This window comes from Elgaria multicarinata, chromosome 16, assembly GCF_023053635.1.
Source record: "Elgaria multicarinata webbii isolate HBS135686 ecotype San Diego chromosome 16, rElgMul1.1.pri, whole genome shotgun sequence".
In the NCBI taxonomy this organism is placed as follows: Eukaryota; Metazoa; Chordata; class Lepidosauria; order Squamata; family Anguidae; genus Elgaria; species Elgaria multicarinata.
In genome coordinates, this window is record NC_086186.1 from 26553294 (window position 1) to 26578902 (window position 25609).

Here is a 25609-nt window from a genome sequence, read left to right on the forward strand (position 1 = left end):
TCAAACGCCACGTGTGTCCCGGCCACGTCAGTTTTGTGGTGAGAGCTCCTCCACGGAGAGCAGCTTGCAGCCCCATCTGGACGCATGTTGGACCATCAAGACCCACGCAAATCCCCCAAATCCTTGACACGTAAAACACGGCCGCTTGTATTGCAGTGTGGCAACTTCGCCCCTGTATATTTCCTTGTCTGTACATGCTGGGGAGATCCACACATGTGAAATGTCACACGTGGCAAGACGTTTCCTAGGAGGAAGTGGGAAAGCCATGGGTCTCGTAACCTTTACAGCCTTTGGGGTTTGTTTTTATCTCTGCCTTCCTCAACTTGAGGCCCTCCAGGTGTGTCGGACTGCAACCCCCATCATCCCCAGCCAGCATGGCTGGGAATGGTGGGGGTTGCAGTCATAGAATCATAGGATTGTGAAGTTGGAAGGGACCACAAGGATTGTCTAGTCCAACCCTCTGCAATGTGCAGGAAAACCAATTCAAGCATCCATGAGCAGTCGAACAAATCTGGGAAGGGCTGAGTTGGGAAGGGCTGCTTCCCCCATCTCTTCTCCAGAGATTTCCTTTTTGCCGAGAGCGCATCCTTGGGTGGCTGAGAAGACTAAGTTGTCAGGGAACAGCCTCTTCGAGGGATCCGCTAGCAGGAAGGCAGCAATCCCATCACACTCAGCGCCTGATCCCACCTCCCCTTGCAGCCCAGTGTCCCTCATCCCTCGCTTGCCTGGTCTTCAAGGCGTCCCTGCTGCGCCCTTCCAAAAGCAGTCGAGAAATGCCTTCCCGTAGGCACTGGATGTAAATGGTTTGTGTCCTACAACCTCTTGCATGCCCCCCTCTGGGGTGACTGCGCAGATGAAGAGGAGCTGAAAGAAGAGGAAGGAAGCGTGTTCCCTCTTCCACGCCGTGGTGTCTTCAGTTGCAGCTGTTCCCTTCTTTTCCCGTGGTTTGTGTCTGTCCCGAGGAAAGTGTTGAAGTAGGGCTCTCTCAGCCTGAGCTGTGGGCTTGGGAGAGATGCTGTCTTCCCTTACTTGCACTGGGGGAGGGGGGCGATTGGGGGATGTTGATGTTGCAAATGGGGCACTTGAGCCTCCCACTTCCTAGGAGGGCTCACTCTAGCCAGTGTCTGGGGTCAGGGGAGGTTTCAGGGAGGTCTCCCTTGCTGTGTGCCTTCACCACCACCGCGCTGTTTGGCTTCAGGAGTCCTTTGCAAGCTGCCTGCTCTGGTGGTCCCGTTCCATGGCCCTGGTTCGTGCTGTGCTTCTGCTAAAGGGGGGGAATATAGCAGTACAACAGGACCATGGGGTCCTCCTGATGTCGGTGGACTACAACTCCCACAACTCCTCCCTGTTGGCTGTGCTGGCTAGGGAGGCTAGAAGCTGCAGACCAGCAACAACTGGCGTGCCACATGTTTCCCACCCCTGGAATACAGGAAGCTGCCTCCCAGCGAGTCGAACCTGGTGGTTGATCCAACTGTGTTGCCTACACTGACCGCCAGCAGCTCTTCGAGGTTTCAGACCGGGCTCTAAGCTGCCCAGATGCAAAAGGGTTTGTGGACTAGTAATAGTTGTGCAGGCAGAAGGCAGAATTTTGGTAGGTTTAGCTTGCATTCTCTCTGCTACACAACTGTTCTCTTCTACACAGGCCCGGTCCTCTTTTAGCATTTAGCCACCTTCCAGGAATGAGCTGTTCCTAGCCTGACCTGGAGATGATGGGGATTAAACCTGGGTTGTTTTGGACGCAAAGCAGGTTCTCTGCCACTGAGTGACAGCCCTTTCCCTCGGAAAACTTCCCGTGAGCAGCAGAAACGGCATTCTCTGGGACTGAAACTCAGCCCACCTGCGTAAGCTTAGCCACCTGCTGCTCCAAAGTGGCTGTACTGGCATATCATAGAATAGCAGAGTTGGAAGGGACCTACAAGGCCATTAAGACCAACCCCCTGCTCAATGCAGGAATCCACCCTCAAGCATCCCTGACAGAGGGTTGTCCAGCTGACCTAGGGAGGTGGTGGGCTCTCCCACCCTAGAGGCCCTCAAGAGGCAGCTGGACAACCCTCTGTCAGGGATGCTTTAAGGTGGATTTCTGCATTGAGCAGAGGGTTGGACTTGATGGCCTGATAGGCCCCTTCCAATTCTGTGATTCTATTATTCCAGCCCCTGATCTCCAGTGTAACTTTTGCCCTAGGATTTTCAAGGTTTGATAGCCTAAACAGGAACCTTGGGCTGAATTCTGACAAATGGTGCCAATCTAGAACCTGCCAGATTAGTTTCTGTTTGGGTCAGAACCCCAACCCTGAGTCAGCTTTATCAGCGTGTTCACGGAAATGATCTACCTGTACAGCCATTCTCAACCTGGTACCCTTCCGATGCGTTTGACTGCAACCACTATCACCCCCAGCCGGCCCGGGATGATAGAGGTTGCAGTCAAACACATCGGAAGGGTGCCAGGTTGAGAAAGACTGGTTCTACACATTGGGCTTGACATCTTAGTAGTTCATGCAAATTCATGTACAGGAAATATTTCCTTCGTTTCAAAGTTGTAGTTTTAACACATCGAAAGGCCTTCAAAGCAGGACTGGTGAGATGGGGCCTTCTCAACTCCTCCTCCTCTCCTCAGACTAAGCCTTCCATCCACTCAGTTTCCACAACCATTTTCCAGCTGTCAGCCTATCTCTCTTTTAATACGCCAATAATTAAGAAAGCACTTTATTTTGGTTACGTTTGGCCAAGTTCTGGTGTCTAGGTGAAGTGGAGCCAACGAAGACCCAACGGATTAAAAAAATAATAAAGACGAAGCCAACCTCACTGGCTCCTTTCCTTTCTGGCTTATTTTGTGTGTGTGTGCAGAATTTGTTGATGTAAATACTGTAAATTATTTATTGATGAAAATGCAATTAAAAGAAAACTTTCTTCCCAACAATGTAGCAGCGAATGACTTTCTGTTTATGGAGTTTTGGGGATGGAAAATGTCACAACTTGAACAGGAGCAAAGGGGTACCTGTTCTCTCTCTCTCTTTTCTTTTCTTTCTTTTTTTTTTTGAGAACGGGTGGGCAACATGTGGCCCTCTAGACATTGGACTACAATTCCCATCACCTAAGCCAACATCACCAATGGTGAGGAATGGTGGGAGTTACAGTCCAAGAGATCTAGCAGGCTACAAGTTGCCCAGCCCAGCTTTAGGAAGTTGGAGGAAGGAGCAAATGATGTGGTTTTGCCATCCACCTATTGTTGCAGTGCATAACCATGGGTAGAAGAATGAGGCATCTGACAGTTCCAGTTCAGCCCTTTCATGTTGTCAAGGTTCTTTCTATGACCTCAACCCCCAGAGTATCTCTGCCTCCTGAAAAGTCCCACCTTCCTTCTTTTTCTTTCCCAGTAAAGGGTTCAGGCTGTAGATGTGGAGTGTCTGGCAAGCACAGAGATCCATAACAGCTTACTGGTAAAGTAAATCAAGCAACTTGCAACAAAAGGTATTTAATCAATGCAGCTAAGCGATACAAAAGGCATTAAACGAAAATAAAACTTGCAAAAACACAAGTTCTTTTACCCTAAGCTGCACCTAGACTTCTTCAAGTTGCATCTTCCTGCTCCAATTTTTACTTGGCTGTGGTTTTCCCCAACTGTCCCATTCTTTTAAACCTCCTTCCCCCGTCCCAACCCCCAAAACAGAAAGTACTGTTCCAACTTGGAAGAAATGAATCTTAACTGGAGAAATGAAACTAATCCTCTCAGGGATACCACCTTCCCATAGAAAAACCCCTGACTTCTAAAGCCTGAATTTATTACCATGCCTCAGTAGGCCTCAACCCTTCACACACGCAAAACCAGAAAGGTGCAGAATTTACAGCGCCAAGAACCTGGGCTCAGATTCCCATTCAGCTATGTAGCCTAGGGCAGAACTATACAGCTTACAAACAGATTCCCAAAGTAGGGTTTCTCCATCTCTTTGTAATGACTAGTTCACAGCCTCCTGCTTCTATAGGAGCTTTATATTGAACCTATTGGTCCAATATAAGCCCCAGTATTGTTGATACTGACTGGCAGCAACGGCTCTCTGGGATTTCAGGCAGGGAGGCCTTTCCCAACTGTACCTGGAGACGTTGGGGAATAAAACCCTGGAACTTTAATGTGCAAAGCATATGCTCTACCACAGAGTTGCAGCCTTTCCCTAAAGGTGCAGCCTCCCAGTTCCACCCATTCAAACCAGAAGACTAGAGCACACAAAGGAACTGACCACGCACAACCCAGTAATACATCAACGTCTTCCCCTTGGGTCCCAACACTGAAGCATCCAACTAAATAATTTAGGAACTCAAATCGATTTCACTCATGCTTGATAAAGAAAAGCCAAGAACACTGCATTTTGCAGGGGTGAATACAATCATTTTCGGAGAACCGGCAGTCAAGTGCCACGCACACTGACACTTCCGTTGAAGCCGAAGGGTGATCTAAGAAACCTAACATAACTTGGCATGTTCAGAATTTAACAGAACCTATCCGGGGCCTTTAGTGTCCAGCAGCTACATACATATACTGTATATGCTGACGTTTTAGATAAGCATGTGTCATATACATTGGAAGAATGTTTCAAAGTGTTACAGATAGTCAAAGTGGGGTTAGGAGGCAGAGAGACGGAGCACTTATGAAACATTAGGGTGTGCTGCAAATTAATAATGACTAGGAGAGTGTAAAAGAACATAAAGAGGAGCAACCGGTGAGTGTTAGGTAACTTCCCCAATTTTGAGAATGAAATCTCCTTCTCCATGCCATTCTCATCCAGCCCTGGGCCCCTTCGCAAAACTAGACTGCTCACCCATGCCAGGACTGCAAATGGTTGAGTCAGTGTTTCCATTATAAAATCTGTCTCTGTGGGGAATACGTCTCCGTCCGCTGTGAAATTTCATTCCTGATTGCTGCACTTACAGGTGTGGAAAATCCTTTGTCTGGAACTCTCCTCATTTCCAGCCCATGCGCAAGGAAATAAATTGACCTTTCACTGCAAGGAAAGGTTGTTGTTCACTCCTCTTAGGAGACGTGAGGTCTCTTTACAAGGGAGAGGCAGCCCGGGCTGGTGAAGAGTTGAGACAAACAGGAAGCAGCCAGACGAGTTAAGCACCTGGGTGAGTTGAGCCAAAAGGGGGGGAAAGGCAGGAAAAGTTCTGAGCTTAACAAAATCAAGTTGCTAAGAAAATGAGTCCAATAAACAAAACAAAATGAAACCAGTTACGAAGGTAGAAAGCCAACAGGAGAATCCCGGGCGTCATATGTACAAATGTCCTGTTGATCTGTCTGAGGGGCAGAAGTCTCAGGTGGGTGCTCAGGGCAAAAAAGAAGAGGAGGAGGAGGAGGAAGAGGAGGAGAAGGAGAAGAAGGAGAAGAAGAAGTAGTAGTTATTGATTACCCGCCTCTACCTCTGGATCAAGGTGGGATACAACACAAATGCAAACACCATAAAATGCATATAATTGATTAAAACGTTTAAAACTAATACATTATTAAAAGAAGCACATTATTAAAAGGCATCTTAAAATTCAACTGGGTAGGCCTGCCGGAAGAGATCAGTCTTTATAGCTTTCTTAAATTTCAGAAGACTGTTAAGTTGATGAATCTCTCCCGGCAAGCCATTCCACAATCTGGGAGCGGCAGAAGAAAAGGTCCTCTGCTTAATAGTTGTCAGCCTTGTTTTTGTTGACTGGAGTAAATTCTTCCCAGAGGACCTGAGTGTGTGGGGCGGATTGTACAGGAGAAGGCGATCCCGCAGGTAGCCTGGACCCAAACCACGTAGGGCTTTGAAGGTGATAAGCAACACTTTATACTTCACCCAGAAACCAATTGGCAGCCAGTGAAGAGATTTTAAAACTGGTGTGATGCAGTCACCCTTGGGTGTACTGGTGACCAGCCTGGCTGCCATATTTTGGACTAGTTGAAGTTTCCGAACTAGGCACAAAGGTAGCCCTATGTAGAGCGCATTGCAGAAGTCAAGCTTCAAGGTTACCAGCGCGTGCACTACCATCTTTAGGTCTTTCGACTCTAGGAAGGGGCGCAGCTGGCGTATCAGATTAATTCCCTTGAGGCCAAAGTGGATGATACTCTGCAAAAGCTACAGCTCTGGGGCTGGAGGAACGGATACGCCTCATAGTGGGAAGAGGTGATCCGAATACAGAGAGTGGGGTTTGTGGTGGGCATGTAGGCTCCATGCGGCCTTGCCTGCTGGTGAGAAGGTTGCAGGCATCGTGCATCATCTAGGTAGGCTGGTAATAATGAAGAGGTGTCAGCAGTGGTCACGGTGCGTGTCGAAAGCAATGCCCTTGGGAAACGTCACTGTGGCGTCCAGGAAGCAACCGAGAAGGATCTTGGAATTGTTGTAGATTGCAAGCTGAATATGAGCCAACAGTGCGATATGGCTGCAAGAAAGGCCAATTTGGGCTGCATTAATAGAAGTATAGCTTCCAAATCACAGGAGGTACTGGTTCCTCTCTATTCGGCCCTGGTTAGGCCTCATCTTGACCATTGCGTCCAGTTCTGGGCTCCACAATTCAAGAAGGACGCAGACAAGCTGGAGGGGGTTCAGAGGAGGGCAAGCAGGACGATCGGGGGTCTGGAAACAAAGTCCTATGAGGAGAGACTGAAACAACTGGGCATGTTTAGCCTGGAGAAGAGAAGACTGAGGGGAGACATGACAGCACTCTTCAAATACTGAAAAGGTTGTCACACAGAGGAGGGCCAGGATCTCTTCTCGATCCTCCCAGAGTGCAGGACACGGAATAATGGACTCAAGTTAAAGGAAGCCAGATTCCAGCTGGACATCAGGAAAAACTTCCTGACTGTTAGAGCAGTGCGACAATGGAATCAGTGACCTAGGGAGGTTGTGGGCTCTCCCACACTAGAGGCCTTGAAGAGGCAGCTGGACAAGCATCTGTTGGGGATGCTTTAGGGTGAATTCCTGCATTGAGCAGGGGGTTGGACTCGATGGCCTTGTAGGCCCCTTCCAACTCTGCTCTTCTATGATTCTATGATTAGGTTGTTAGGTGGAATTGTTTTATTTATACTTTTATTAAACACAGTATGTTGTGTGTGTGTGTGTTGTGGGGGGGGGAATGGAATAACGCAAGGGGGGATGAAAATGGAAAGGCTCTGGAGTTGTTGTTTTTTAAAAAATGCTTCAGCCATCAGTGGAGTCACACTTACAAAGGCCATGCTTTTTGGGGATGATGGGAATTTGTAGTTCATCACCTCTGGAGGGCACCAGACTGCAGAACGCTGCTCTACTTAGGGAAGCAGATGACTTCAGGAGCAAGCCAATGATAAAGCAAATGCCTACGGTAAGGTGGAAGATATTTCAGTGCGCGATCAGATTAAAAGGTCGGACTCAAGAACGTTCTGCAGATTCACAAATACTGTGATTAAAGGTCATCTTTAAGACGCTGGCAAGCAGATACCTGGTGTTCATTATCCCCGGTGATTTACACACGTTCCTGACCCGGAGTTTTCAGTGAAGTAGCGAACCATGTTTGGATTTGGGGGAGAAAGAGGTACACCTTCTGGGGGTAAGTAGCCGTTGTCCCGCATGAGAAACGGCAGAGAAGGCTGTATTTACTTGTTGTATTCATAGCCTGCCTTTCTTCACGGCAGCCTCCCGCAACCTGGTGCCTTCCGGTTGTCTTGGACTACAATTCCCCATGGCCATGGTGATGGGTGTTGTAGGCCAAAACATCTGGGGGCCACTGGTTTGGAAGACACTGTTCTCAGGAACTCCAGCCTCTGTGTCAGCTGAGAGCCATTTAAGCTGAGAGAGTGAATGGCCCAAGGACGTGCAGAGCGCTTTAAGGCTGACTGAGGATAAGTCTATCATACCACAAGGATGTGTGTGTGTGTGTGTGTGTATAAAGTTTTGGATATGGCTCCCATAGCCCTGGGACCACATGGCTTGAGACCACAATACCTGAGGGAACGCCTCTCCCGACATGAACCTACCTGTACACTGCGCTCAACATCTAAAGTCCTCCTCTGAGTGCCTCCTCCGAGGGAAGCTTGGAGGATGGCAACAAGGGAGAGGGCCTTTTCGGTGGTGGCCCCCCGACTGTGGAATGATCTCCCCGATGAGGCTCGCCTGGCGCCAACATTGTTATCTTTTCGGCGCCAGGTCAAGACTTTTCTCTTCGCCCAGGCATTTTAACAGCATTTAACAACGTTAAGTTTGTTTTTAATGGACCCCAGAACTGTTGCTTTTAAATGGATACTGTTGTTTTTATACTGTTTTTATGTTTTTTAAATTTTTTATACTTTTAATGTTTACCATTTTTAATTGTTGTAAACTGCCTAGAGAGCTTCGGCTGTGGGGCGGTATATAAACGTAATAAAATAAATAAATAAAATAAATTTGGCCCTCAGTATTTTTAAAGTCTTGTGACTGAGTCAGCCCAAGACATTTTGCCGCCTGAGGCAAAGGACAAGATGGTGCCCCTCCCATTCCATGAATAAATGTCAACTGGCCCGGCAGTTGGACCTTACTTCAATGCTATGGATGGGAGAGGGTCCACCATGGCACCTGAAGCTAGCTCATGGCACACAGCTCTCTCCTCCAACACCTTTCTGCCGCCTCCCAGCAACTGCTGCCTGAGACGACTGCCTCACTCTGCCTAATGGGAGAGCCAGCCCTAAGCAAGACCTTGGCAAAACCTGACTCTGCCCAACAAAAAGCCGAGATGCAAGTCATGAGAAGCACGAGTCGAAGCAATCTCTTTCTGGTTGAAGGACGGCGGTCAAAAAACAGACGGCGGTCAAGTTTGTGAAAATGTCCAACTCAACATTTTAATATACAAGAATCCAAAGTACAGCCGTTTTACAATGTAGGAAAATTTAATACATACTCTATAAACAACATATTTACATCAGAAATCACTAGGACAGTGGCAAAGGGTTGTAACAAATATAAATTAATATTAATTACTCTTGTTTTTCTTTAGACAACAGCCTTTGTTTGTTTTCCCCTTTAATTCCCCTTAATTTAATTCCCCTTAAATTTATAAGCATGTTCATCCACCCATGGATATCTGGGGCCAGGGGTGAGATGGAATGGATGGACCAGCGGGGTTACGTGGGCGATAGAAACAGGTCAAGATCCACAAATGATCCATCCCCATTGGGCAAAACCCAACACTCACTGTCTGGAGCGTGCTGGAATAGAGGGAGTAAGAGCTCTATCTGCAGTTATAGTAGTTAACACCACTCCTAGAGAGAACCAGAAATAAAGCTCTACCATTTCCCCCTGAAGCAACTCAAAAGTTGGAGTGGCCAGGATTGCGGGAACAGCCAGGTTGGCATCCCTCACACCCAAAATGGATTTTCCCCAGTGTTCTTACAGAGATAATGATACAGGAACACTCACGGTTCGTCATTTCATCTGGTGCTCTCAGCTTCGTTGTAAAACGTGCCTGCCCCCCACCCCCCCACCCCCCTGGTAAGTCACAGGTTAGACTTTCACCTCTGCCTACACCCACCCCCCACCCCCCGCTTTCCTTCTTGAACACCTACCTCCCATCCCAGCGTGGGTCGTCCTCTCCGGGAGGTGCAATGTTCCCTGTGAACATTTCACAGAACTTGGCTAGATGGCTGCTTCCGTAGGTCATGGATGGACGGAGGAGGACGCCGTATGACGTTGGCGTTGAAGTTCACGTTACTGCTGGAGGGGTGGCGAAGAAGAGGGGTCGGGGGGCTGTTAAACAGAAGGAGATTTGGAGTGGGGTTGGGTGGGAGTCTCCGGGGGGTGCGGCAGAGTGTAGATAAGTGAACACGAAAATCTTGTAGGCTTCCGAGAGAGAGAGAGAGAGAGAGAGAGAGAGAGAGAGAGAGAGAGAGAGAGAGAGAGAGAGAGAGAGAGAGAGAGAGAGGTGAAAGGTGTGTGCATATGTTACCGTAAAGTAAGACTTGCCTTACGGTAACATATGCACACACCTTTCACTTCTCTCTCTCTCTCTCTCTCTCGGAAGCCTACAAGATTTTCGAGTTCACTTATCTACACTCCGCCGCACCCCCCGGAGACTCCCACCCAACCCCACACCAAATCTCCCTCTGTTTAAAGTCCCCCGACCCCTCTTCTCCACCACCCCTCCAGCAGTAACGTGAACGTCGACGCCAACGTCATACGGTCTCCTCCTCCGTCCATCCATCACCTACGGAAGCAGCCATCTAGACAAGTTCTGTGAATGTTCGTGGGGTTTGATGTTTATGTCTGAAGGTTCGTGGGCTTTGGTGTTTATGTCTGAAGTTTGGCCTTCAGACAGAAACACCAAAGCCAGGGTGGGCGCGGCCTTTTCCCCAACGGGTCACTCGGGTGCGGAGAAGACTACTCCTGTTACCCGACCAGTGGGATTATGGGAGGAGAGGTCGGGGCTTAGTCTGGATTTATGCCCCCATCTCTCCTCCAGCTCCGACGGTCCTCCTGATTAAAACGCGGAACCCCAACAGCAGCACGTCCAGATGAAATGACAAACCACGGGGTGGTTCCTGTATTATCTCTGTAAGAACACTGGGGGAAATCCCAAACGGAGATGCTTCTCCTAAGGCGGAGAAAGGTGTGAGGGATGCCGACCTGGCAGAACATTGGTCATCAGCAAGTATGGCTGTTCCTGCAATCCAGGCATGTGCAGCCAGCCGCTGATGTTTTACTTCCGATCAAGTTGCCTCAGGGGTGGTTCTCTCTCCTCTCATTCCCTGCCTCGAGCTCTATGCCTTCCGGCCACTCCAGGTGTAATCTGGATTGTTCTGCTCTAAAGGCCGGTCCAGGGGCGACCGGTGGTCGAGGGGAGACTTGGCATCAAGTGGGGATTTCTGGGAGGGTGGGGAGCGAGGGTCTGGGGCTTGGGAGTGAGGAGGTGGAAGCAGCTGTTTGTAATCAGCCGATTTGTCTGAGTGGAAGGGCCGGTAATGGTCCGACGGGCCCTGACTGTGGTAGCCCATGGGAGGCCGGTGGTCGGACATCCTCCTGAACTCCTGCTGGTGGTAATTCTGGGACCGGAACTCATCTGATCTTCGCCGCTTGGAGTCATGGTGATGCCTGGACAGGAAGCAATCACACACAGGCTTCAGGTCAAAGACGAGGCCTCGAGCAGCCTTATTATGGTCTGTTTCTGTTTGCATGTTATCCTTTTTAGGGTTTTAAATTTTGCATATTTGTTTTCTAATGTGCAATGTTTTAAACTTTTGTAAACTGCCCAGAGAGCTTCAGCTATGGGGCAGTATATAAATGTAATAAATAATAATAATAATAATAACAACAACAACAACAACAACCCGGCAACCACCAGATGTGTTGGGCTGCACATCTGGAAGGCGCCAGGTTGGGGGTGGCTGCCTTGGAGGCTGCCTCTCGCTATGTCCCTGCGTGAGTCACATCAACAGAGGAAGATGCTCTAAATGAAAGGCCAAACTAGATTTGATATGAAATGCGTCTTTGCTCTTCACGTGCAGGTTTTGGGGGAAACGCAAACGCTCCCCCTACCCCGAGCAAGTCCGAGAGATTTTCCCCAGCAGGGAAGGAAAGGACCAGATTTTCCCTCCCCCACAGGGCCTTCTCTGATCTTGTTAATTATCGGCACCCCCCCCACCCACACCCGCAGAAGATGCCCTTTGCATTTTTTACACAACCTGCCTCTCCGTCACATCAAGTTTGGCCCAACAGGCAACCATAGTGGACTATTTAGTTCAAGGCTGTCTGCAAGACTGACAGCCACTCTCTGAGTCCTTTCCTAGCCCTGCTACCCATGAGCCTTTGCACTGGCTTCCTCTGCTTGGAAGGATGCTGAGCATGGAGGCGGGGTCTCCTGTTGCAGAGCTCCGCCCTCCTTTGCCCTGGACGTGGCCCCTTTCCCATTTCTTTGGGGGCATTAAAAGCCGTCCGGGGCGGGGGAACGCCGTGCCTCAGCTACCCAAAGGTCATTGCAGGGTGTCGTGAGCAAAATGCCACAAGCTCAGAATGCCACTCAAGCGGCCTCCGGCTGATTGGGGGGCCTCCCGCTAGCGTGGCTTATCGCCCCACGTGGTACCTCTGTTTCACCCCAGGGAGGGTGAGATTTTCACTGGGAAAACAACACCATTGGCTAGGCTGGTTGGGAAAGATAGGAATTGTAGTCCAACAGCACCCGGAGAGCCACACGTCCCCCAGCTCTGCTTCAGGGGGAGAGGGGCCCCACCCAGAGCAAAGTGAAATTCAACGTCAAAACTATGGAATTCACTACCACAAGACGTAGATGCGACGTAGTGAGGTCCACCAATTTGGATGGATTTTAAAAAGGGTTTGGGCTATCAATGGCTAGTGGTCCTGGTGGCCATATGCTACCTCCAGTATCAGGGGCAGTAGGCCTAGGTACCCCAGTTGCTGGGGAACATGGGCGGGCGGGTGCACACAAAGAAATTCAAATCCAAGACAGAGCAAAATGGTTCTTCCCCCCGGCCATCGTGAGATTAACAGCTCACCTGTCGTAATAGTCCCTGTGTCCTCGGTGGTCGCGGTCGCTGTTGTACTGCTCGTAGGGCCGCTTGCGAGATGGGTTATTCAGCCGGTAGTTCCCCGAGCTGCGTTGAGTCTCGCCACGCGGACGGCGGTCTCCGTAGCGTTGGTCCTTATACCAGGGTTCATACTGGTGGTGCCGTTCTCCGCCCCACATCTGGTTGGCGTTGCCGCCGTAGTTGAATTTCCGCTCCCTCTGCCAGTCTCCTCGCTCTGCACAATGGAAGGGGGTGGGGGGGGGGGGGAAGGCAAGGCCCTTTCAGTGTGGGGGGTTCACTTCCAGGATCCGTACGTGAGAACACCAGAGGGTCTCCCGGGCGGGATCTGTGAGTGAGTGCCAGCACCCAACATCCCTGTCCTGCAAAGGCTGCAGGCACTGGCTGCCCGTTTCTTTCTGGGCACCAATCAGAGTATCAGCAATGATCTTTGAAGTCTTAAGCAGCTCAGGACTGGGATACCTTTAGGGAGCGACTCCTCCCATACTCAGCCTGGCCACACTCTTAAGATCAGACAGAGAGGCTATTTGCTTTATCCCAACGATGATGGAGCCACAGTTGCTGAAGGCAAGACAAAGACCCCAACTTCATGTACCTACACCTAAATTGCAGAATTCCCCACCCCAACAGGCTCAGCCTTTCTTATGACGTTTCACCAAATGGCCAAAAAAACCTTTCTTCTTTAGGTGAGATGGAAACGTTTTCATAGAATCATGGAATAGCAGAGTTGGAAGGGGCCTACAAGGCCATCGAGTCCAACCCCCTGCTCAATGCAGGAACGTCTCCTGCTTTATCTGCCCTGTTTTTGCTATATCGCTGTTGTTTTTCTCTTTTGGAATGTTATTGTATTTGACGATTGATTTTAATTGTCAGTCACCCTGAGCGGGAGACAAATGTTTATATAAATAAAAATGAATGAACAAAACAAGCTTGGATCAGAGGTTTCCCCAAACATGGTCCCAGAGAACCCCAGGTTCATTAGACGCTTATCAGAGGTTTCTCCTGGAAGGCAGCTTGATCAATGGTCAGTATAACCTGGACATTTTATTAATTACTCTCTCTCTCTCTCTCTCTCTCTCTCTCTCTCTATTTATTTGTTGTATTTTTATGATTTTGTTCTTAATGTTGTAAAATGCCCTAGTAATTCTATGTCAACGGGTTGATATATCCCCATTCATTTATCCATCAAATAATGAAAGAAACAACCCAATCCGTTCTCAGAGATACACAGCTGCAAGAGGACTGATCAAAAATGCTGATCAAAAATCACGTGGTGTGACCAGAAAAGCCCCAAAGACCTGACCAACGCATGTGTGAACTGAGAGGTCGCCTTAGAACTCTTCCCAGAATCCTCTGCTGCAACCAGCAGAAGCGTTCCTCCACCCACCCCCATCCGCATGGAACATAAGAGAGAGAAAGAACTTGACCTGAGGTACAGCTGCCTGCTTTTGCCAGGAGATGAATTTGTTTTTTGAATGCATTTGCCTTTTTTTAAAAAAAATTAAAAATAAATGCTACATGTATGTGTCAACTTTCTGCAAAAGCACTCAGGGCAGTTTATGTTTTATAATATTCGTTCATTCATTCATTCATTCTATTTATATCCTGCCCTTCATTTTAAAAAAAATCCCCAGGGAGTTAACAAACATATGAAAAAACAACTAACTCAATAATAAACATGAAGGGAAACTCTAGTAAATCCAAGTAGCAGCAATGGCAGCAGAGGTATCCCCCTCATAAATGCAGGAGAAAACAAAGAGATCTTCGCCTGGCTCCAAAATGATAACAGAGTTGGCACCAAGGCATACATCTTGGGGGAGGACTTTCCGAAGTCAGGGTGCCACCACAGAGAAGGCCCTATCTCAAGTTGCCACTCAATGCAGAAACGGGACAGCGAGGTGGGTGGGCCTCCCCCACAGATCTAAGGGCACGAAGAGGCTAGTACAGGATATTCGCTCGTCCTTCAGGTAATGACTTACGATTTAAGAAAGGCCAAAGCGAAAAGGGAACGGGTGGGTGGGGCGGAACAATAGCCCACTCAGGTACCCAATCTGTCCTACGTAAGGAGCAGGTACAAGAATCGCTGCAGGGAACAGTGCTGTGAGGGGGGGGGGGGAGCCAAGCAGCAGTTGGTCCAGGACAAAGGAAACAGAGGAGCCGTGCTCTCTCGTCTCTCCCCTTCTCATGCAGGAAGGTGGATTGCCTTTTGGGTGGGGTGGATCTTCTCCCAGAGAAATAAGAACTTTTCCGCCACTTTCCGCCCGGCCTCTTACCGACGTTACTGAAGTGCCTTTTGTTCGGGTGGCTGTAGTTATCCCGCTGTTGGCCGTGCATCTGGGAAGGGTGCGGTGGAGGCTGGGGGAGCTTCTGGGAACGAGGGCCATGCGGGAGCTGGGGCATGATGGCATCTCGGCTTGGTCCGGGAGGGTCCGGATAGAACAGCTTCTTGGCTGCTGCCGCGGCCTCCTCCTTCTTCCGCTGATCTTGCTGCGGGCAACGGAAAGGGGGGGAAGGTTAGCAGTGAAGTTCACGGCCTGAAAAGGCTTCTGGGCCCAGGCCTTGAAGGAGCCGCCTGAGAGGTATCGATTTATTTATTTATTTATTTATTTCAGGATTTTTATGCCGCCATTCAGCCAAAAAAGGCTTACAAAAGTATTTCTTGACAGTCCCTGCCCACAGGCTTACAATCTAAAAGACATGACACAAAAGGAAAGGGGACTGGGAGGGAGGAGGAGGAGGGGGGAAAGGAAAGCAAATTCAGGCACTACAATCTTAGTTGCAAAGTTCAGCAGTTACAGTTGACAGCAGGAGGGAGGGGGCTCTCAGCTGGAGCTGGACCCAGGCATGATGGAGAGGTGCCTGGCTGCTGCTTCCTCCCTCACTGGTGGCCTCTGCAGAGACAGTTGACAGCAGGAGGGAGGGGCGCTCTCAGCTGGAGCTGGACCCAGGCATGATGGAGAGGTGCCTGGCTGCTGCTTCCTCCCTCACTGGTGGCCTCTGCAGAGACAGTTGACAGCAGGAGGGAGGGGGCTCTCAGCTGGAGCTGGACCCAGGCATGATGGAGAGGTGCCTGGCTGCTGCTTCCTCCTCACTGGTGGCCTCTGCAGAGACAGTTGACAGCAGGAGGGAGGGGGCTCTCAGCTGGAGCTGGACCCAGGCATGATGGAGAGGTGCCTGGCTGCTGCTTCCTCCCTCACTGGTGGCCTCTGAAGTGACAGTTGACAGCAGGAGGGAGGGGGCTCTCAGTTGGAGCTGGACCCAGGCCCGGTGGAGAGGTGCCTGGCTGCTGCTTCCTCCCTCACTGGTGGCCTCTGAAGTGACAGTTGACAGCAGGAGGGAGGGGGCTCTCAGTTGGAGCTGGACCCAGGCCCGGTGGAGAGGTGCCTGGCTGCTGCTTCCTCCCTCACTGGTGGCCTCTGCAGAGACAGTTGGTAGCAGGAGGGAGGGGGCTCTCAGCTGGAGCTGGATTTAACATCGCAGCTTCTGATGAAAGCCGGAAGCCGAAACATTGAGCTCTAAATATGTTTTGAAATCACTCTTATCGATTTTAACTGAAGGCTGACGGCATCCGCCGTGGATCCAGGGCCTCCTCCTCACTGCCCTGTCGTGCCGCTTTACACCTGCCTCACTCCGCCTCGCTTAAGCTAGACCCACCAGCGTTCATTTGAGCAATTTTATTGGTAAAAGTGAAACCTTATATGGGGAACATACGTTTAAATGTTGGAACTTAGCATTTTGAGTTTCCTTATTAATGTTTCCAGATATGCTGGTGCTGCAAACGTGTGACTCTGTATGGGTTATATGTTATTTTTTACAGTTAATCTTTGAAGAATCATAGAATCATAGAATAGCAGAGTTGGAAGGGGCCTACAAGGCCATCGAGTCCAACCCCCTGCTCAATGCAGGAATCCACCCTAAAGCATCCCTGACAGATGCTTGTCCAGCTGCCTCTTGAAGGCCTCTAGTGTGGGAGAGCCCACAACCTCCCTAGGTAACTGGTTCCATTGTCGTACTGCTCTAACAGTCAGGAAGTTTTTCCTGACGTCCAGCTGGAATCTGGCTTCCTTTAACTTGAGCCCGTTATTCCGTGTCCTGCACTCTGGGAGGATCGAGAAGAGATCCTGGCCCTCCTCTGTGTGACAACCTTTTAAGTATTTGAAGAGTGCTATCATGTCTCCCCTCAATCTTCTCTTCTCCAGGCTAAACATGCCCAGTTCTTTCAGTCTCTCTTCATAGGGCTTTGTTTCCAGACCCCTGATCATCCTGGTTGCCCTCCTCTGAACCCGCTCCAGCTTGTCTGCGTCCTTCTTGAATTGTGGAGCCCAGAACTGGACGCAATACTCTAGATGAGGCCTAGCCAGGGCCGAATGGAGAGGAACCAGTACCTCAGAAGCAGCGACTGCAAAACAGGATCGTAACGGGATCCTGTAACCTTTGTACCAAACGTTCCTACCAAGATTTCTAGTTTCCTGGTTACGTCTTTGTATATATCATGAACGATTTTGTACGCTTTATGGTGTAGGTTAGTTTATTCCAATCCCCGATTCACATCTGTTATGCAATTTGCCTTTTGTACTTTAATTATAAACAACTCTTTATTGTGACTTAGATTAATTCCCGGTTTTCATCTCTCTCTCTCTCGCTCATATACACATCCACATCCCCACATGTCCATTTTCAACCTCACCTCCTCATCCAAGGCCCGCTTCTTACAGGCCATCTTGTACAGCTTGTGTAACTTCCGTGCGTCAAATTCCGTGAACTTGGACACAAATATCCACAGGTTCCTGGAAGGAGGTGAACAGATGATAATATAAGTCTTCTTCTTATAAACTGTTGAATAGAGGTTAGATACCCACTTTCCTGTTAGCTTAGCCTAGAAGCTCCGTCCCTCAATTTCAGATGAACATAGCACAGCTGGGGCTAATAAACTGTGCCAGAGAGGCGTTCTCTGCATGTGTCCAAAGACGCTCTTCTCTCCTCCTTTGAGATGACTTCCAACATTCCAGCTCTGAGTCATTAAGCTTCACAACTCAAATAAAACACAGGAACGTACGGCACTGCATGTCCCAGCCTTTTAAAGCGCCAAATACCTATTCATACATAGCTTTTATTTGCCTGTGCTAAAAATGTTGTTTTTAAAAAGTAAATAAAATAAAAATTCTGACCCAAAGTAACCTAAATCCCGCACCAAAAATAGACGGATTTGGAAGCTGATCCATTCAAGGTGTTTATTGGTTGCATTTCTATCCTGCCCATTCTCCAAGGAGCTTAGGGAGCAATATAGGAAGCTGCCAGATATCACTGGTACGTCTAAGCTCAGTGCTGCCTAGACCTATAAAGCCTTACACGGCTTGGGACTGCGCTAGCAACGACAACACGCAACTACTTCACACAGCGCATAAACTTCGGAACTCACTACCACAAGATCTAGTAACGGCCACCAATTTGGATGGCTTTAAAAGGGGGTGGGATAAATCCCTGGAGGGGAAGGCTATCAGAGGGAGACAATCCCAGCCCCGTTTCTGGGTGACTGGCGGGCTGCTTACATTCTCCACAGCTTGATGTCATCCTGGTCGGAATAATCTTTCAAGCACGCCAAGATGTGATCTCCGATTTTCAGGAGGCCGCTGCGCGTGTGCTCCAGCTGTTCTTGCACCGACAGCCCCTTCTCCGGCTTGTCCAGCTGTTTCAGAGCCTTCTTGACCGGCCGCATCCTCTCTTTGCACTTGGAGGGGAACAGCGGAGAGGGCAAAGTTACACATCAGCCACACGCCTTGGGGGGGGCGGAGGGGGGGAGAACCTTTGAACCTGCCTGTTGCAGGGCTAATGCTTCATCAGCCACACAAGGTCAGAGACACATCTGGCAGGGCCAAACGAGGGAAGGAACTCAGAAGGAGCTGACCAGTGGCTGGAGGCTCTCTACTTCTGCATCTAAAAATCTGAGCTAGATTTCGAAGTCTGAAGAAGCAAGAGATCAACTAATCTAGCCCGGGGGGTGGGGGTGGGGGAGGACATAGCCTGGGATCTACTGGCATATCTCTGGGTGATCTGCGGTGGATTGTCAAGGGTGTTTGACTCCCGATGGTCTAACAGCAGCAACAGAAAAGAGGCTGTTTTCTCCTGAATTAGGTCGCTGAGAAACGGGGGAAGCCAGGAACGGACGTTTGTGTGCGATGCTCTTATATGCCCTTGGTTTTGGTACTGATCGCAAGTTCCTGGGTTTAGCAGAGGGATTGACAACGCAGCACTCATGGACCAGGGAGGAAGCTGCACCAGCCAGGGCCGGACCACGGGGTGCAAGTCCAAGCCCCCCCCCCCAAAACAACAGCCAGCCACCTCCCACCCCACCTTCCTGTCCTGCGCTGACTTTTTTTTAAAAAAAACCACCACCTTCTGTTTTGAGTAGCAGCCAGCTGAACCAATCAGACGCTGCCTGATATGACCAAGGACGCACAGACGCAACGTAAGGACCGCCCCTTTGCCACCACCGGCCGTGTGTCCATCCGTCCGTCCCCCCCCGTAAGGCTTGATGGGTTGAGATGACTGCTATTTGCAATGCCGTTTTTAAAAAGTGGTTTTAAAAGGCCACGCGTAACGCAGGCTTGCTCGGCAGCTGCTAGGGACTCTCTCCTGCCTCTCACTGCTGCTTCTATCTCCTCGGAAGCCACAGAGAACCTCCAAGCTGGGTTGGCAGCAGGAGAAACAAGCAGCCACGCGTGGTCTTCACTGGGCTAGGAGGAGCTGCCTGGGGTGGTTGTATTTAAAGGAGGGAGGGGTGTGTGTGTTCGTTGGTCGGGGGACAGAGCTGGGAAAACAACTTGCCCAGGGCCCCCCGCACAGCTAACTGTCTCCCCCTGCCTGCCACAACCCACTCCTCTCACATCCTCTCTCCTCTGCATATGCTCAGAGGCCGCTTGTTCCTTAATCCAGGGGGGTAGTTTGCACCTGACCCTGGCTGGTGGACCTCAGAGGCCTAGGAAAAACGAAGCACGCACACACAAAGCGGACCCCACCAGCCTGAACTCTGCCCGCCCCCCAGTGCCAAAGGGGCCTTCCGTGGATCCGCACCCGCTGCCTTTCTCTCCGCTGCCTGTGAGGAAATACTTACAATGCTGAAGGTTTCCTGGTCGAGGTCGTCCTCCTCGTCTTCTCCGATGGGGACGGGATCGCTCCCGGCGGTGATGTGAACAGGGCCTTGGGATCGCTTCCGCTTGATCCCCGATTTGGCCTCGCTGGCTTTGGGCTGTGGAAGAACAAAATCAAGGCATGGGAGGGCCTGAGTTTTATTTCATAAAATTGTGTTAATTAGAAAAGCTAACTAGGAAGCTGGCATCTTGCAAAGGGAAGGGCTGTCTTCCACGTCATCTTTGGGGCTGTCTTCATGGGTGTGGGGGTGTCCTGCAGCTTGGCTGCATTGTGAAATCCTTCGCGGTACAGGGCATCATGGCCAACACGCTCCCAACCAGCCACTTCCATGTTGACTGATTAATAGAATCATGGAACAGTAGACCTGGAAGGGTCCTCTAAGGCCATCTAGTCCAACCCCCCACTCAATGCAGGAATCCACCTTAAAGCGTCCCTGACAGGTGGCTGTCCAGCTGCCTCTTGAGGGCCTCTACGGTGGGAGAGCCGTGGGAGCCAGTGAATCTTGTTTAGGGATGCCAAAATGGCCTCATCCAGGAGAAGCAACCATGGGAAGGCAGTCCCCTGGCGGACGGATGTGACACACCTCTGTTACCGCCTTCTTTTTGTCCTTCGTTCTCTTCTTCTCTTTCTCCTTCTCTCCTTCCTTGTCTTTCTTGCCCGTGGGCGGCTTGTCTTTGTTCACTTTGTTGACTTTTTTCGGCTTCTTTTTCACAGGGCTCATGTCCGCTCCATGTTCCTAGAAAGAAAACGTTCGTGGGGGAACGGGACAGACAAACAATGTATTCGTTTGGAAATAAATCATCCCTCCTTCCCTTGAAAGGCGAAGGACAACGACCGGTTAGAAACAGTAAAACAAGAACACACGTTTGTTTTTAAGACGACACAAACGGATAGCAGCAAAGTTCAGGAGAGAAGGCGCCCAATAAAGCAAAGAAAAGAGCTTCCGGCAGAATTTAAAGCACCCAGCTGGAAGCCACGGCGTAGCGAAAGGCCACCGAAGAGGTAGGTAGGAAGGGTGGCTACTCTTGGGGAGGGAGGGAGGGAGCTCAAACGCCTGGCTGCAGCTACTGAAACGTCGCCTCTAGCATCCTTCGCTGGCACGCCTGGCTCAGCTCAACTCAGGTCAGACCCAGATATTGCTGCTCGTACACCAGTGGCCGTGGCCACGCTTGCTGGCTGGTTGCTTTCGTCACTCCGCTCCCTTACACCCAGAGTCTATGACAATTCTCTCTCCCACAGACGTTGCCCAGTTCAGAGCATGGGTTCGTCTAGCTCAGTATTAACCAGACAGTGGTTCTCTGTGATTTCAGGTCAGAATCTTTCCCACTCTTAACTGGAGATGCCAGAAACTGAACACGTGTCCTTCTGCAGGTAAAACATGTGTCCTACTGCTGAGTGAAGCCTCTTCACAAAGGCCTGGTTGGCCCACACGGGAGCTGGGCTACTGGTCCACCCAGCGCTCTTCATGATGGGCTCAAATGTGCCCAGAACGCCGCGCCTCCCCTTCCCTTTCCTCAGCGTGGATATAAACCACAGCTTGGATTTAAACCAGGGATCTCCGGCATGTAAAACGTAAGCCATTCCATCAGGCTAGGGCTCCTTTTAACACCTAGCTCCTGATGGAATCTTTACCGAACTGTGATGGCGGGAGACGCGCTTGGGAATCACAGCAGACCCACAAAACATCCGTTTACCTTGACCTTCCCCTCTTCTGACTGGTTATCCAAGTGTCGAGGAGAGGAGGGTTCATTCCCGTGCTCGTCCCTGCCTTTGACCGTCTTGTTTTCTTTCTTTACCCGGGGCTTCCTCTTCCTCACCTTGGTCTAAGGCAGGAGAGAAGCCAATTAGGGCAGAAGACACAAGCCTGCCACCTGCTGAGTTCAGCATCCTTTCTGAGGCGTGCAGGCCAAGACGTAGGACCCTCAGCACACGGCATGCAGGCACTGGATTCTCCCGCCCTTTGACCCCTGGGAATCCTACTCAGCTCCTCCTCCCTCCGGCGAGTAGAGATTTTGCAAAGCACACCGCCCCTCACCCCCCGCACGCTTGCAAGCTTACATTTGCCACCACAAGGACTAGAAACTTGAAGTTTGCACTAGTGCAGCGTGAGACTAAGCAGAAGCACGGACTACAGAAAGCCCCAGACTAACAACTCTGCTATGTTTGGTTCTTGGCCGAACTGACCTCTTCCACCTCTTCCACGCTGCCCTTTTTTTCCATGTCTCTCTTGAGTAGTTTCAGCAGGTAGTCCGCTCGTGTCTGGAGCTGCTTCCCCTGAGGTTTTTTGTCCGTCTCGATGGGCAGGATCTTTGAAAACACATTTTTAAAATCTTTATTTAATATAAAGTCGCTTACTCAGTGAGGGGGAAACGGTCTCTGGAGGAAGCCAAATTGCGCGCACAAAAACAGCATCATGTGCCAAGTTCCCTGTACCTTGTTGGTCAATTTCAGCTCCGGGTCTGATTTGATGAGCTCCCAGTTCCCGTAGCCGTGTTCGTAAATTCCCAGCAGCAAATGGGAGTCGTCTTCCACTCCCCAATCCACATCAAAATGGGCCGCTTTGGTACGGAAGGTCAAGCAGAACCTGCAAATTGAATCAGAGAGTAGAAAGATGAGGAGACCCTTTCCCATAACTCAGGCAAAAGCCACCTCTTTAAGATTTCCTGATTTGTAGCTTAGTCCCTCTATTCTATTTATTTAAGGGATTTATAAGCCGCCTTTCAAAATACAGTATTTTTTTCTCAGCTGCTACCAGCTACCACTTGCTTGCGTTCTTCCTGCCCATATGCCCTGGGAATCTCCAGTCTCACCTGGCCCTCTCCTCTGGGTCAGTTGGAATAGTCTGGTTCAGCACTGCAAACTCCTCTTCGTGTTGCATAATGGCTTTCACATTCACCTGGACACCAGAAATCTTAATGGTGGGGCCTCTCCTCTTTCTCGGTCCTTTGCCTAAAAAAAAGAGTCATAAGAACATACGAAGAGCAGTTCTGGATCAGGCCAAGGGTCCACCTAGTGGCTATATGCTATATGCGGCTATAGGCCGCATTGGAAGCGGCATATAGCCATCAGGACTAGTAGCCATTGATAGCCTTCTCCTTCAATAATTGATCTCAACCCTTTAAAGCCATCCAAATTGTATGCTTTGTAGTAGCGAATTCCATAGTTTAGCTATGTGAATCACATATTTAAAAATCCCACACAAGCACCACAAAGTGTTTTAACACCCTTCCACCTTCATGGGCGTCAGTGTCAATACGCCGTTCCAGAAAAGCTTTTGCGTCATGTGTGTCTTCGGAACCTTCCTTTAAACATGGGCAGCATTTTTTTTGTCTAGTTGCCTTTGGCACCCAAGAGTTACTTCCAGGCCACCCCAGGGACGCTTGACAGAAATCATTTCTTTTCTTTTTCGGTTGCTCACGCAAGGCGTTTGGCAGGCAGGTTAGCATTGTGTTTTGCTTGTTTTTTGTGGGCTTGCTGTTTTAGCAAGCTCAACACCACCCAAAAGCGTTTTATTTGTAGCAACCTGGTCTTGGGATACACAGAACAGCAGTCTCCCATAAGATGAGGCAGGAAACTGCGCTTGAGTGAAACAAACATGGGCTTTTGCATGGACACTTTCGTGTCAGGCCAGAAATCTGAAACGGCCACCAATTTCAATCAAAATGGCGAATGGCGAAGCTCTTTGGAACCAAAAGCAGAAGCGAGCCAAGAATTGCACGTGTCGACTCTGAACAAACCGGCTGAGGTCCCAATCCAGAGCAGAGCCATGGCTGCAACTCAAGCCCTGCAGCTTCCTCCTCACCCGTTGTCCCATCACGAGCTTGCCCTCTTCTCTTGCCGGCCCGGGGAAATCTCAGAAGCCAGAGAGGGTGGCTAAGCCAGACTCCTCGCGAGGCAGTCCAGGCTGCAAAACGTCTGGCCGGCAGCGGTTTCTACCGCCCAGCCCCCAAAGCACGAACCTTGTGGGTCGTACCGTGATCCACCACTTTAAGATGCCACCCTTCGCTGCTTGGTGTCACCAGGACTTAACAGAAACAAAGCAAATTGCCCAAGCACAGGTAAAAGGGCTTCCTCTGCCTAATTTATGTCAGCAGTAGAATTCCACACCCCTTAGCTGACATCCTAGATCACTTGGCACAGAATCCGAATTATTTTTTCCAGTGAAGGGTCCACAGCCTCAGAAGGCTCACAGCCCCTGACCAAAGGGCCCAAAGCCACGCTCTGCCAAGTCAGGTTCAAGTGGCCCCAGAGACACCGCTCCCCAACTTACTTTCCGTCGGGTTGTCCTTCAGCTGTTCCTCGAACTCCTGCTGGGCCGAAACGCAGCTGCTGTGAAGGAGTTCTCCCAAGCGCTTCAAGTCGGCCACGGACTTGTCCACCAGCTCAGCATCTCTGGCGATGCACTCCAGCCTGGAGGAGGGGGTGAGTGGGTGGTGGGAAAAGAAATCCCAGAGATGCTTAGCACCCCAAAAAGGGTCGCTGGGTATTTATACAGCATCTAGCCTGCCTTAGTGCATGTTTGTCTTTTTTTATGCTGACAGTGAAAAGGGACGGACAGCGTGGTATAGTGGTTAGAGTGCCGGACTAGGGACTGGGGAGATCTCGTTTCAAGCAATCCCATTTGGCCGTGAAGCTCACTTGGGGTTAGTCGTAATCGCTTGGCCCAACCTCTTTCACAGGGTTATTGCAAGGATAAAACAGGGAGGGGAGAAACCATGTCATGATGCCTCGAATTCCTTGGAAAGAAGGCAGCCAGGATAGAGATGCGAGAGAATCATTTAATTGCTCTGTGGGCAGCATTTGCATAAACAGTGACATGAAAGTGTTTAGCTGTGATGGGACATGGGAGAGGGCTTTCTCTGCGGTGGCGCCCCGGCTGTGGAATGCCCTCCCCCGGAGGCCTGACTGGTGCCGGCAATGGCTTTATTTCAGCACCAGGTTAAGACACGGCTTTTTAAACAAAGCCTTTGATGGCTAAATCCACCAGCCTGCACACGGCCTTGTTTTAATTGGCTTTTACTGTTTTAAAAGTTCATATCGGTTTTAACATATTAACGGTTTAATTTGTTTTAGAATTATATATTTATTTTTCTATTTTATCTGTACGATTTTATCTGCACGCTGCCCTGAGATCCTTGTGATATCAGGCAGGATATAAATGTTTTAATAAATAAATAAATAAATGTAGGGAGAACTCCCACCCACTCCAAAAATCCTCTTTTTGTATCATTCTTTTCTCACTTGGTGCCATGCCCTCTGTGACAAAATCACAACACTTGCCCTGCTGGGTTTGTATTCATGTTTATATGGGTTAAATAGAACCCAGGTAAGTTTGAGGTCATGGCATGGCAGAGAGGAAGTGAAAGGTTGGAGGGGCTTGTGGGGAGGGACTGAGTTTATAGAAGGGGAGAGCAGACAGTTAGTCAAGAAGATAGGGATTGATGCAGCTACATCTAGTTAGTGTGAGGTGACCATATGGAAAGGAGGACCGGGCTCCTACATCTTTAATAGTTGCGTAGAAAAGGGAATTTCAGCAGACGTCATTTGTGTGCATGCAGCACCTGGTGAAATCCCCTCTTCCTCACAACAGTTTAAGCTGCAGGAGCTATACTCGAGTAACCAGATACGAAAGAAGGCAGGGCTCCTGCAGATGGCAAGCAACATGCAAATCCTCAGCATCTCCAACTGAATCTCTTGCCACTAACCTCTCCAGAGGAACTCCAAATTTCTTATAGGCCTTGATAAATCTGTGGGATTCAAACCAAAAGAAAAGAACAGCTATCAAACACCAGATAACATCCCTATTGGAAGAAACTGTTCTGGCTCCCAACCCGTAACTGTGGGATTGCGCACGCCCCCCTTGCCACTAAATTCAGCACGGGGTGCGCAACTGCACACGTTGGAGAACGCAAAAAACATTCAAAGCCATTCTTAGCAAAAAGCTGACTCCTGTGCAAG

At 49.8% G+C, this 25609-nt stretch overlaps 1 protein-coding gene across 4 annotated transcripts in view; it reads right to left on the reverse strand.

Annotated features, from left to right (window-relative positions):
* Window positions 1–10131: 10131 nt before the first annotated feature.
* CHD2 (chromodomain helicase DNA binding protein 2) overlaps window positions 10132–25609 on the reverse strand; it is a 106614-nt gene continuing 91136 nt past the window's right edge. For 2 of the 4 annotated variants that reach the window (XM_063142432.1, XM_063142431.1), the window contains 13 exons: window positions 25357–25398; window positions 23922–24061; window positions 22462–22600; window positions 22085–22235; window positions 21836–21958; window positions 21346–21474; window positions 20235–20387; window positions 19614–19748; window positions 18052–18230; window positions 17190–17289; window positions 14776–14989; window positions 12473–12719; window positions 10132–11054 (listed from right to left, as the gene is read on the reverse strand). In XM_063142432.1, coding sequence (XP_062998502.1) covers window positions 10724–11054; window positions 12473–12719; window positions 14776–14989; window positions 17190–17289; window positions 18052–18230; window positions 19614–19748; window positions 20235–20387; window positions 21346–21474; window positions 21836–21958; window positions 22085–22235; window positions 22462–22600; window positions 23922–24061; window positions 25357–25398 — 2083 coding nt within the window. In that variant the 3' untranslated portion in view covers window positions 10132–10723. The remainder of the gene's footprint in view (window positions 11055–12472; window positions 12720–14775; window positions 14990–17189; window positions 17290–18051; window positions 18231–19613; window positions 19749–20234; window positions 20388–21345; window positions 21475–21835; window positions 21959–22084; window positions 22236–22461; window positions 22601–23921; window positions 24062–25356; window positions 25399–25609) is intronic. The other 2 variants (XM_063142434.1, XM_063142433.1) reach the window with 2 other exon arrangements.